At 39.0% G+C, this 12,456-nt stretch overlaps 1 protein-coding gene across 1 annotated transcript in view; it reads right to left on the reverse strand.

The window, feature by feature from the left end:
• The window catches only part of STK3 (serine/threonine kinase 3), a 277,957-nt gene that overhangs the window by 69,696 nt on the left and 195,805 nt on the right, over positions 1–12,456 (reverse strand). Inside the window, exon 9 of the mRNA XM_032315535.1 lies at positions 10,050–10,242. Within this exon, the coding sequence (XP_032171426.1) occupies positions 10,050–10,242 (193 nt within the window). The remainder of the gene's footprint in view (positions 1–10,049; positions 10,243–12,456) is intronic.

The raw sequence follows: 12,456 nt of genomic DNA on the forward strand, positions 1-12,456 counted from the left end.
AAAATAAACAAACAAACAAAAAACAAAACAAAACAAAAACCCCAAAACATATTATTACATTCTGAATCCCTTGAGGAAAACAGCACTCCCTGATGCCTGGCTTCCCCCACCAGGCCAGGTTCCCACTGCTTAGTGCCCTTCCCTCCAGTCAACACTGGCTTCAGCACAGAAACTGCAGACAGCCTTCCCTGTTTTCTCTTCATCTAGGAGGCATGAAACTCTTCATTCCAGCATCTTTACCGATGTCCTGGTGCTGCACTGAAGCAGTCAGGGATCTCTGGATATACCAGTGACCCTTAATTCAGACCTCTATATCTGAGTAAATACAAGATTAATCTTTTCTTATTGGAAACTAGTATCTACTTATTTATAAATATTTTATTTATTTATTTGACAGACAGAGATCACAAGTAGGCAGAGAGGCTGGCAGAGAGAGAGGGGGAAGCAGGCTTCCTGCTGAGCAGAGAGAGTCTGATGAGGGGCTTAATCCCAGGACCCTGAGATCATGATCTGAGCTGAAGGCAGAGGCTTAACCACTGAGCCACCCAGGTGCCCTGGAAACTAATATTTATAGAGTAGCTATTCTAAAACGGCCTACATTTTAAGAGCAGCAACAAGTGCAGGAAAGGGGAGGAGAAAAATAAAATCTCTGAGTTGCTCTTCCAATACAGAGAATAAAGCAGCAGAAACTTTAGTCTTTTATAAAAACCTTCACATGAAAAAGTAAGATGGGTGGGTTGGCACTTCCTTTAGAGATGCAGAGTAAGGAAAAATGATAAAGCCAGACAGTATTCTTGTCTGCATTGATTCAAGAAGAGTAAAAACATGGTCAGAAATGAGTAGGGACAATAAAAAGGGAGGAGACAGACCAAAAGGAAAAAAAAAAAAATCACTAAGAAATTTCATTCTGGGAATCTACACTTACATTCCCAACAGTCTTGTGCTGGTCCTAACCGAGTCTTCATCAGGAGCTTCTGTCCCAAGACATATGAGTCAGCAATAGTGTCCCAGTGCCTCAAAATGAAAAATCTGCCTACCTAATATCTATAGGTGCTCCCTTCTTTGGGGAGAGGAATGGCCAGGTAATACAACTCTGGCCAATGACATAAGAGAAAAGGGTTTCTGGGCAAACTCTATTTTCTTGATATGGGTTCTACCCCACCCTGTTTCTTCCTGCTCTTTCTACCTGCCTGGAATGCAGACTTGATGGCTGAAGATTTAGCAGTTATTCTGTAAGCAGGAGGACAAGGGAAGATTAAATTGGTGTTACAAAAAGGATCTCTAATGACAGCGTGAAATCACTCTACCAATGCAGGACACTCTGTTTTTGTATTTCTTGTTAAATGAGAAAAGAAATTAATCGTATTTTGTTAAAGCCATATTATTTGGGTTTCTGGGTACATATAGCCAAATTCAGTCCCTAACTGATATCTTTCTATTCCCAACTGGAGGACGTAGGAAGTGGTAGGAGCAGCAATCTTGTTTTATAACAGGAATACCCCAATTTGAAACTTGAAATCTACTACTCTACACAGTGGTTTAATTTTCACTGTATTTCAGATGCATTAGAATTTTTAAGTGTCTTTTACAGGCTGGCCTAAAAACCTATGGTAAAATGCCTGTCGGGCTCTGCACTCAAAGTTTTGGAAATTAACCCATTCCTAAGTTAGAAATAATCATTCCTACGGAGAGTTAACAAAAGCCTAACACCCAACTTAAATAAAAGAAGGCAGTCTATTCCATTAGCTTTTTCTTTTCAGATGACTTTACAACATGATATGCAGATACATAATTTTTTACACAAATGTATATGCATATAGTTCCAAATATTTTCCATTATTTAATTTAAAACAGTATTAACATTTAGAACATATCTGTGTTATATGTAAAGAAAATTTTAAAAGCCACTTTTTAAATTTTCTAAGGACAAAATAGGTTAGGTTTGTTTTAAAAGTTATGGGGTGGAAGGCAGCTCTAATTGCCTAGTAATGTTTAACTACACAATGTCGAACACATGCCTACTGTGTGCAACGGGGTCCACAATGAAATGCATGTTCGCAGAAGTGTGGGACAGACAGAATGACATTCTGACACTTTATTTTTTTAAACAGGGAAGAAGAAATAGTAGCTCCTTTAACAGAAGAGTGAAGCACAAAGTCTTGGGGCTGTAAGCTCTGTCTTACGTGATTATGGTTGCTATGGCAAATACTTTTTTTAAACACAGAAAGAATAATCACATTAAACTGACAACAATTTCTCTAGTTGCAGCTGAATTCTGACCCTAGCTTATAAAAATATATTTTTATTTTAACAATAAATTTATTGTTCCAAATGACCTTGTTCCACAATTTTGGCCCCAATTCCTTCAACTACTTGCTGTGGAACTAAAAATTCTGTAGCAATAGAGAATAAAATAATCACCACTCAATCCCTTTGTGCATGTGAGATTTTAAAGAAAAAAATTGTTTTCCTTCTCCTTCACACATTCCCTAGAACATGTGCAAGGAAACTAAATTGTGTGAATATAATATACCTTGAGCAAATATGCCAGTCTACCCACAATAAGTTATTAACTTTCTTAATTTGCACATGTCTTCTAAACAGGTAAAATGCCTTCATGAAAATTTAAATATAGAAAGGAATTCCTAAAATACTTTAACAAAATGTAATTTGTTTAATTTTTAATTTCTTAACATGATTATGACCCAGATACTTAAGTATAGGGAATGAAACAACAATTAATCACAACTTTAGCATTAGATATTTCAACATCAAAGGGATTTATGAATATTACCTAATTGGTTCTTCTAAAAATATTTTAAGATGTGGGTGTTCCACCTGATTAATGATCTTGGAAATCTGTCCTTTAATTTGTTGCCAAGAGTATGGTGAATACATATAAAAACCAGGATGTTAATACAGAAGCTACTGACATCAGCTTTTTCTTAACTTCATCAGACTATTTTAAAACAAAGGAGGATACGGACAACATGGAGAAGATCCAGAGGCTATTCATAAAAAAGATTAAAAGCTTAGAAAATAATACCTGCACAAAGGTTACAGGGACTGAAATTGTTCAGCCAGAAAAAGTCTGAGGATACAATTTAATAAGTATCCGAGTGTATTTGAAGGCTTCTTCCACAGAAAATAGTGACCAGCTGTTTTCCATCTTTAATGAGGGCAGAATAAAGGGAAACAGACAGATTGAAGCCCAAGGATTTTAGTTAAATGAAAGGGATGATTTCCTGTGTGAGTAATGACCATTGTAATGGCCACTGTGTGTCTATGGAAACCCTTTCTTCAGAGGCCTTTACAAGAAAGACAAATTTTCATTTGTACAAGAAAGACTCTTACTATTTCCATGCTTGTCAGTGCTTTTGCTAGTAAAAGAGGTATCCTATGACCAAAATACCTACACTAAGAGGTCCAAGCTGGATCACACATCATTAAACATTCCACATCCCACAGATCAAGAGCACACAGTAGAGCAGAACATATTCAGTACCTACAGGTAACTAACTAACTCCAAACCACTATAGCCACACATTCGCTGGACATTTTGTACCTCTATAAGGGTAAACCAAGGGCTGCTGGATACCCAGTATTATTATGGGTATTTACACCCAGCTGCAAGTGGGAGCTGTAGTTCACTGTGTCACCTTTATTGTCATGTCATGCACTAAATCAATCTTAGTGAAGCATACAGCAGTTTTTCATGAAAGAATGGTCAGCTCTAGATGTGGGAATGGGATATCCCCTACACAGTCTGCCACACTGGCTAATTGTTTCTTGGCCATCAAATTCCTTCCTTAGCAATTTACTCCTTTGGCCCAAAGCTCTGTAATTTGGCAGAGGGGGATGACTAATAAACAGAAAACATTATTAATCATTTTATAATTGTATATTTGATACTTTCCTAAAATAGGTTTGGGGAGGAAGAAGGAAGGAAAGGAACTGAACCAGAGCTTAGAGAGAAGATGTCACTAAGCAAAGAATGGGACATGGACATTGCTGCTCAGAGCAAAGGTCTCTCACAATTTCGTCTAGGGACATTAGATGAGAGAGCAGGAATACCCAATGGTCAGTCTCCCCTTCTTGGTACTCTCCTAAACCCTTTTAAAATCAATCTAGAACCTACTTCCAGGCTAAACTCCTAAAAATCTGAAGCAGAACCCACTTTTCTTTCTCTTAGTAATTAAATGAAACTACATAAATATACTGTCCAAAATGAAACAATAAAGCGTGATATATTTTAAAAGTCATCATGATATTACAGGTGTATGAAAAAAGGACATTTTAAAAATATCTCTTCAATTATAATCACTTAACCCAATATTTAATCACTGATAAACTGGTTATGAAAGGTTAATTATATAAACAATGTAAAACCTAAATGTGACCTCCACCCACTCTCTTTTTAAAGCAGACTCCACACCCAATGTGGAGCCCAGTGTTCAAACTCACCACTCTGAGACCAAGACCTGAGCGGAGATCAAGAACTGGACACTTCATGGACTGAGCCACCCAGGCATCCTCCTCCACCCCCTCTTAATACATCATGGCCTCCGTTCTACTTTACCATCTGGCTCACTCCCTGATGAACATGCCCCACTGTGTCTCCATCCTTCTAAAATACTCCAAACAAGTTCTAGGTGCAGAGAGCAGAGTGAAGCTGCTTATTTCCATGTTCTAAAAAATTGGTTATCAGTCCTAGCCACATTTCAGAAGTACTTGTACAGTTGTGTTTTTTCAATTTTTTAAATTTATTTTTCAGAGCTGCCCAGGCCCTACTCTGGTCTGCAGAACTGGCATCTCTGAGGGGCTCCTGCAATGATGGGCACTTGTGAGGTTAGTTACACGGACCCAGGAGCAGGGTTTATCTGGTAAATCTAGCCCACTGCTCCTGGCCTGTGGAGATCTCAGAGGATCCTGATCGTGTCTTAGAATATATTTTTATTTTGTTTCACTTCCTGTCATTTGCAATTCTAACAGACTTTCATTCTATAGCTTCATCCAAGTTTCTGTAAAAAATGCTGAGCCTAGCCAGGACTGAGGTCTAAGCCCTAGGGCATCAGTAAGAAATCTTCTCGTTGACAATTTATGATTTAACACTATGGCTGACTGAAATGTAGCCACTGCCGCATTGCCCCTGGAGAGCTAAACACTGTGCTTCCCAGAACTCCCTGCACCTTATCCGAATAAGCGCACTTTTTCATGAGTGGGAAGGCAACAGGGGAGGCAGAGGCCATGAGCCTTCGGCAAGCACAGTTATGAAGCTGTGAGGGTCTCCCAGCAGCATACCAGCACCAGTCGCCAGCCTCCCGGGGGGCAGGGATGGTGGGAGCGTTCGCATCCTGGAAGAGCTCAGTCTGTAGTACGGAACTCCAGAGGTTAACGGCAGCCTCTGGATTCACTGCCTTCTTGACGACAGCAGTAGTAGTAGGTCCCACGAGGGGTTGCTTCTGGGATATAGGAGGAGTCATTCCTAGAGGCCTAGTTTACACGGCCCTTTCCTCCAACCTTTCCACTGATTTTGTTAATATTCCCATCTCTGACTTAAATCTCTTTATGTTTAAAACACCTAGGGAAGTTTCTGTTTCCTCCAATCAGCACTGACTGATACAAGCCTATCCAGGTACAACCATTCAAACCTCAGAGCAGAACATCAGCTACTTCATACCATAGTGTCTACAAGGACCTCTACAGAGACCTTGTCAAATACTTTCCCAAACTCCTAAAACACAATATCCAAACCCAGCACTTCCTCTGACTGAGAAGCTTAACAATGCTGTCTAAAAAAGGAAATAGTAATATTCTGATATGATTTGTTCCCAGCAACCTATGTGGAGTTATAATGACCCAGGTCTCCTTTTCTAAAGAATTCATAGATGTTTTAGACTCCTGCCCAAGAGGGATGTCAAATCCACCAGCCCCTGAGTAATGATATGATCTGGGGGCCAAACCTGGATCTATAGACTGGTTCCACTGCTTACTTGCTGTGAGACCTTGAACAAGTCATTTCGCACTGCCAAGGCTCAGTTTCCCTAGGGGCAAATGGTAGTAACAATGCTATTTTATAGGGTCCTTGTGGGGAGTCAATGAGATCATGTAGGCAAAGTCCTAAGCACAATGTTGGCACATGCCAGACCCTCCACTGATGACAGCTATAATTTGAGAAATACACCCATTTTTCTTTCTGAAAATAAAAAATAATAATAATGAAATTCAAATTTCATTAGAAATTCAAATTTCAAGAGACTCTTTCATGCTTCTGTAGTACTTTTCCCCATTTTTCTCACGGAGACATCAAATTGCACAAACAGTGTAATACAGTTCTCCCACCTGCAAGTTATCTCAACATGCATTAGCAATCATACTTCTACTGAGGAGGTAATCAAACCAGCTGAATGCTCCCTTACCATTTCCTCATCTTGCCATTCAAATCGCTCACATTTATGTCTGTGCCACCTCGCTCATTTTGGAAGTCATTACTTTCTATAGAATCCCCTCTGGCTATCTTACTGAGTAACTAGAGATGGTACAAGGTCTTGGAGGAGGCAGGGGAGGGTGGGAGCAAAAGTCTGCCTTTGGAAGGAAAAGGACAGAGCCACTGAGTAGAATGGCTCAACATGAGCAGCCTCAGATAGACCAGGCCTCCCTCACTGTGCGGGAAGCAGGGCTGGGCTTTCCAGATGCTCCAGCTTTCCACGCTGTTTGAAGGCCAAACTGATAGACTGAGCAGATGGAGATTATCCCTTACTGATGACCTACCCTGCTAGGTGCCTTATGGATCTACCTAAATGAATCCACACTCACACACATACAAAGAGACACACAAAAACCAGAGACACAAATACACACCACTGAAGCTCAGAAAAGAGGAACACAATTAAACGCGGTCTGACTTCAAATCCCATGGTTTTTTCACAACACCGCATCATTTCGTCAGAAAATATTTAATGAACTTTTACTATTGTGCTGGATATTGCATTAAGCATTGGGAACACAGAGAAACAAGCAATGGGAACATAGTATGACAAACGCTATTCAGAATAACAGCATGAAGTGAGGCGGCAGCCTATGGGGGGAGGAGCAACATCCCCAACCTGGGTCAGTAAGGGAAGCAACCCTTTAACTGCACCTAAGAGGATGATGTGAATTAGCCAAGGAACCAGCAATCCAAACAGAGGGACTGGGCAGAGCAAAAGCCTAAATGCATAAAAGAGCATTTTCAAAGCTGAGGCGCTCTTAAAAGAGCTAGACAGGGAACAGTGAGCCAAGAAAACAGAAAAGGGAGCAGACATTGGAGTGTCTACTGGCTTTTAACCCACATTGGGCTTTAAGTTAAGAGCAGTGGGCAGTTGCTGGAGAGCCATAAGCAGAAGAGAGAGATGATGTATCTGTGAGGAGTGTAGGGACCAACAACAGAGGCAGGGGATCAATTAGGAAACCTTTCATGTGATAGACTATGAGGAGCCACACTAACGAAAGACAAGCAGAGATGGTAGGAAGAGGACAGAGATATTCAGGAGGCGGAACTCATGAGGTGGTGTTCATTCAGTGAGGGGTAAGGAAGAAAGAGGAGTCAAGGATGACTTAATTTTTCTATCTTATACCAAACACCTAAATAGCTTCTCTACATTCTCACAGGATAATGTTTAATTTTTTTTTTTTTTTTTTTTTTTTTTTCTGTGAAGCAGAAAGCAAGGTCATCTATTGAAACTGAGAAGAGAAGTGGCAGGAAGAAATTTTGTGAAGGTCTAAAATAGCCACTTTGTAGGAGAAAGAGCTGAGAGGGAGAAACACATAGGAAAGTTTTGAGGGCCCAAGTGGTGATCTTCATCTGTATGGATCTGAGATCGCCTCCATCAGCACTCAGCAGCCATAATGAAGATGCACAGAAGACGGACAAACAGACTGATCCACAGTCACATTTTGCCAAGAGAGAAAAAGAGAAAGGGAATTGGGCAGAGAAGTTAAGGCTATAAATGAGGGAGTGGCTAAAGCCATGAAACAATCTCTAACCTGACTGGAGAGTATGGCTCTTGGTTAGATACCAACAGAGATAGTTTCCCCTCTGGGCAACTAGACCCACCAATCCAGCCCCACCTCTGTAAGACCGGAAAGTTCCATCACACAAAACAGAACTGGGTAGATCTAAACTAAACAAGGTAAAAGACCTTAGTCTTCTCTTCACTGAAACAAGCACTCTCCTAGAGCCACTCCTAAAGAAAGAATCTCCATTACCTCATAAATATGAATTCTTGATCTTCCTCATCTACTCCTTCAGAATAGAAAGTCCCAAATGTTGATTTCCTTAATGACAATTAACCTGCTTATACCTACTATTAAATACTCATAATTCAACTGGATAAAAGGACAATATATAAGGATGGAGAGACCCATATGACTCTGGTGTCAGAGTGTGAAAGACCTGGGTTGCCATGCAGAAGCCTGGACATCCCCTGGGCTCTGAGGAGGATGTGAGTGGCGACAGTGGGAGAGGAAGGCTGAGAGGAAGGCTGTCAATGCTGAAAACAGATTTGGAGAGCTCTTCTGGGGACATGCTCTTAGGCCCACTTTTTTAAAAACCAGATCAAATTTTGAACATTTTTTTCTCACTTTTCTCTACTTCCCTTCAAAAGATCTTTTAATAACTTTGCTTCCTATAGTCATATCCCACACTTCTCAGAGTTAAGGGAAACAGGTCCATAATTTTGAGATTCATGAATAAAGGTATAAAGAGTATGCAAACATAATTTAAACTGACAAGAATATGATAATTCATTTGAGACTCCAATGGAAAACGTTACGGAAATCAGGATCTTTAGCACACAATGTAACACTGTAGAGATTTTAGAAAATTAAAAATAATATGTTGCTATAATTTGGGGGGGGGCAAAAATACTAAAGACAAATTAGCAAATGGGGCTTTCATGTGACATAACCTGAGAATTCATATCAACTAATATAAGAAGTTTTAAAGATTAGGGCGCCTGGGTGGCTCAGCGGGTTAAGCCGCTGCCTTCGGCTCAGGTCATGATCTCAGGGTCCTGGGATCGAGTCCCATATCGGGCTCTCTGCTCAGCAGGGAGCCTGCTTCCCTCTCTCTCTCTCTCTCTGCCTGCCTCTCTCTCTGTCAAATAAATAAATAAAATATTTAAAAAAAAAAAAAAAAAACTCTATATATACACACAAAAAAATGCTAGTCTGTGAAAGTATCTCTGTCTTCATCGCTCTGTAAGCAACAGAGATCAGAGAAAAAGTCTTAATCGTCATTTTAGCCCCCGCAGCATGCCTGGCACGGTGCCTCACATCTGACAAATGGTAATAAATATGCACTGAATTGATTTTTCTCCAGGAGTATCCCTGTCTCTTGATCCTTCTTCCTAGTGTTTCTTCCTTTCCCAACCAAGCCCTTATTTCTTCTCTTAGGCTTGCACTTCATGTCATCTGTGGCTTAACTGATAATTTAGACAACATGAAATAATATTATGTTGTATTTACTGGAACAGAATTTTATGTTCACTTTTTTATTGGAAAAGTAAATGTTAGGAATGCTATCTTTTTATCTCTAAAATACTTTACAAATTAAATTAAGTTATGGGTTAGCATCTTTTAATAGAAAAAAGTTCCATAACCCTCAAATAGAGATATGCTGCTTTCTGCTATATTAAAATTTTTTTTTTTAAGATTTTATTTATTTATTTGACAGAGAGAGATCACAAGTAGGCAGAGAGGCAGGCAGAGACAGAGGAGGAAGCAGGCTCCCTGCCGAGCAGAGAGCCCGATGCGGGGCTCGATCCCAGGACCCTGAGATCGTGACCTGAGCCGAAGGCAGAGGCTCAACCCACTGAGCCACCCAGGCGCCCCCTAAAATTTTTTTAAAAATTTTATTTATGCCATACTTTTTTTACTGTTAAATAATGCCCAGAAACAAAATTTTCCACAACTGTCCAAAAAAAGTAAGACAAAACTAACCTGGTTTTGATAGAAGTGTGCTTTTAAAATAGAAAATTAATATTCAACGGGAAAAAGTATTCACATACTTTTCATAGTTCCATCCTGTTCTTCTTCATCTTCACTGTTTATAACCATGGTCCCCAAGTCGGATTCTAACATCGTGCTGTTATGTTCGATCATGGTCTGGGCGCCTTCACTCATCGTGCTCGTGGCCTTCATCGTGCCCACACTCTCTGAGCTAGTCTTCACCATGGTGTGGGAATCCAGCTCATCTTCATCCTGCAAGCAGAAATACTGTAATGAAGGAAGACTTTTCTAAGACAGCTAGACTTCTTCATTCTTAACAACATGACAAGCATACTATACTTTTTTAATTGAAGTAGAGCTGACACACAATGTTACACTAGTTTTAAGTGTACAACATAGCGATCCAACATCTATGTTATGCTATGCTTACCGTAAGTGTAGATACTTCTGTCACCACACAATATTATTACAATACCATTGGCTATTTTCTCTGTGCTACACCTTTCATCTCCATGACTTTTTTATTCCACAACTGAAAACCTGTAGTTCCCACTCCCTTTCACCTATTTTGCCCATCCCTGTCTTAATTTTATAGAAATATTTTATAATTTAATAATAAAAGCATTTTACTTTTAATAACAAAAAAATACTATTATAACTACTAATTTTAATATAAAGACACACACACAGATGTTACTGTAAGAGTCCAAGTTATCCAAAATAATCTAAAGTTTTAAATAATTAAAGCTCAAGCACAGAAATTGTTTGCTGAAACAGAAGGCTTCTAGTTGTTTTTTAAAATAAGGATTATAATCAAGAAATGGGCAGAAGTCATGAATAGACATTTCTACAAAGAGCACATCCAAATGGCCAACAGATACTTGAAAAAATGCTCAACATCTCATGGCATCAGGGAAATACAAATCCAAACCACAATGAGATACCACCTCACACCAGTCAGAATGACTAAAATTAACAAGTCAGGAAATGACAGATGTTGGTGAGGATGTGGAGAAAGGGGAACCCTCTTAACTGTTGGTGGGAATGCAAGCTGGTGTAGCCAACTCGGGAAAACAGAATGGAGGTGCCTCAAAAAGTAGAAAAAGGAGCTACCCTATGACCCAGCAATTGCACTGCTAGGAATTTACCCCAAAGATAACAAATGTAGTGATCGGTAGGGGCACCTGTACCCCAATGTTTGCAGCACCAATGTCCACTAGTCAAATATGTCCAATAGTCAAACTATGAAAAGAGCCTAGATGTCCATTGATAGATGAATGGATAAGGAAGAAGTGGTATGTGTATATGTGTGTGTGCATATATATATCTATACACAGATACATACATATGTTCTGTGGTATATATAAATAAATAAATGGTGGAAATCTACTCAGCCATCAAAAATGAAATCTTGCCATGTGCAATGACACAGATGGCACTAAAGGGTATTATGCTAAGTGAAATAAGTCAATCAAAGAAAGACAATTACCATATGATCTCACGCATATGTGGAATTTAAGAAAACAAAACAGAGGATCACAGGGGAAGGGAGGGAAAAATAAAACAAGATGAAGCCAGAGAGGAAAACAAACCATAAGAGACTCTTAATCATAGGAAACAAACTGAGGCTTGCTGGAAGGCTGGGGAATCACTGGGTGATGGACATGAAGGAAGGTACATGACGCTCTGAACACTGGGTCTTATATAAGACTGATGAATCACTGACATTTACCTCTGAAACTAATAACACACTATACGTTATTTGAATTTAAATTAAAAAAAATAAAATAAGGATTAGGAAAAGTAAATTATCAACAAATGCAGAACATATAATATGGTGACAAGACAAACACAAGAGAACACATTAAAGACGGAATATGTTGGCACTATTCTAACAGCCATAACATTTACGTAACCTTATACAAATGCCATTGGCTTTTTTGGTTAAAATTATGATAAATATATAACAAAAAATTCACCAAATTTCAATAATTTGTCAATGTATAGTTCTGTGGCATTAAGTACATTCACAGTATTAATGCAGTCATCACTAACATCCACCTCCAGAACTTGTTCATTATCCCAAACAGAAACTCTGTGCCCATTAAAAAATAACTCTTCATTCTTCCCTTCCCCCAATCTCTGGTAACCTCTTTTCTGCTTTCTGGTATGATGAATTTGTCTCTTGTAGGTACCTCACATTAGGAGAATCAAATAATATATGGGTCTTTGTGTCTGGCTTATTTCACTTAGCATAATGTCTTCAAAATTCATCCATGTTGTAGCATGTGTCAGAATTTCATTCCTTTTTAAGACTGAATAATATTCTATTACATATGTATATATGTATATACACATATACATATATATACTGAACTATATCCCATTACATACATATATATGCAATGGAATATATACATATGTGTGTGTGTAATGGAATATATATGTATATATGTGTGTATACAC

This window comes from Mustela erminea, chromosome 16, assembly GCF_009829155.1.
Source record: "Mustela erminea isolate mMusErm1 chromosome 16, mMusErm1.Pri, whole genome shotgun sequence".
Lineage (NCBI taxonomy): Eukaryota > Metazoa > Chordata > Mammalia > Carnivora > Mustelidae > Mustela > Mustela erminea.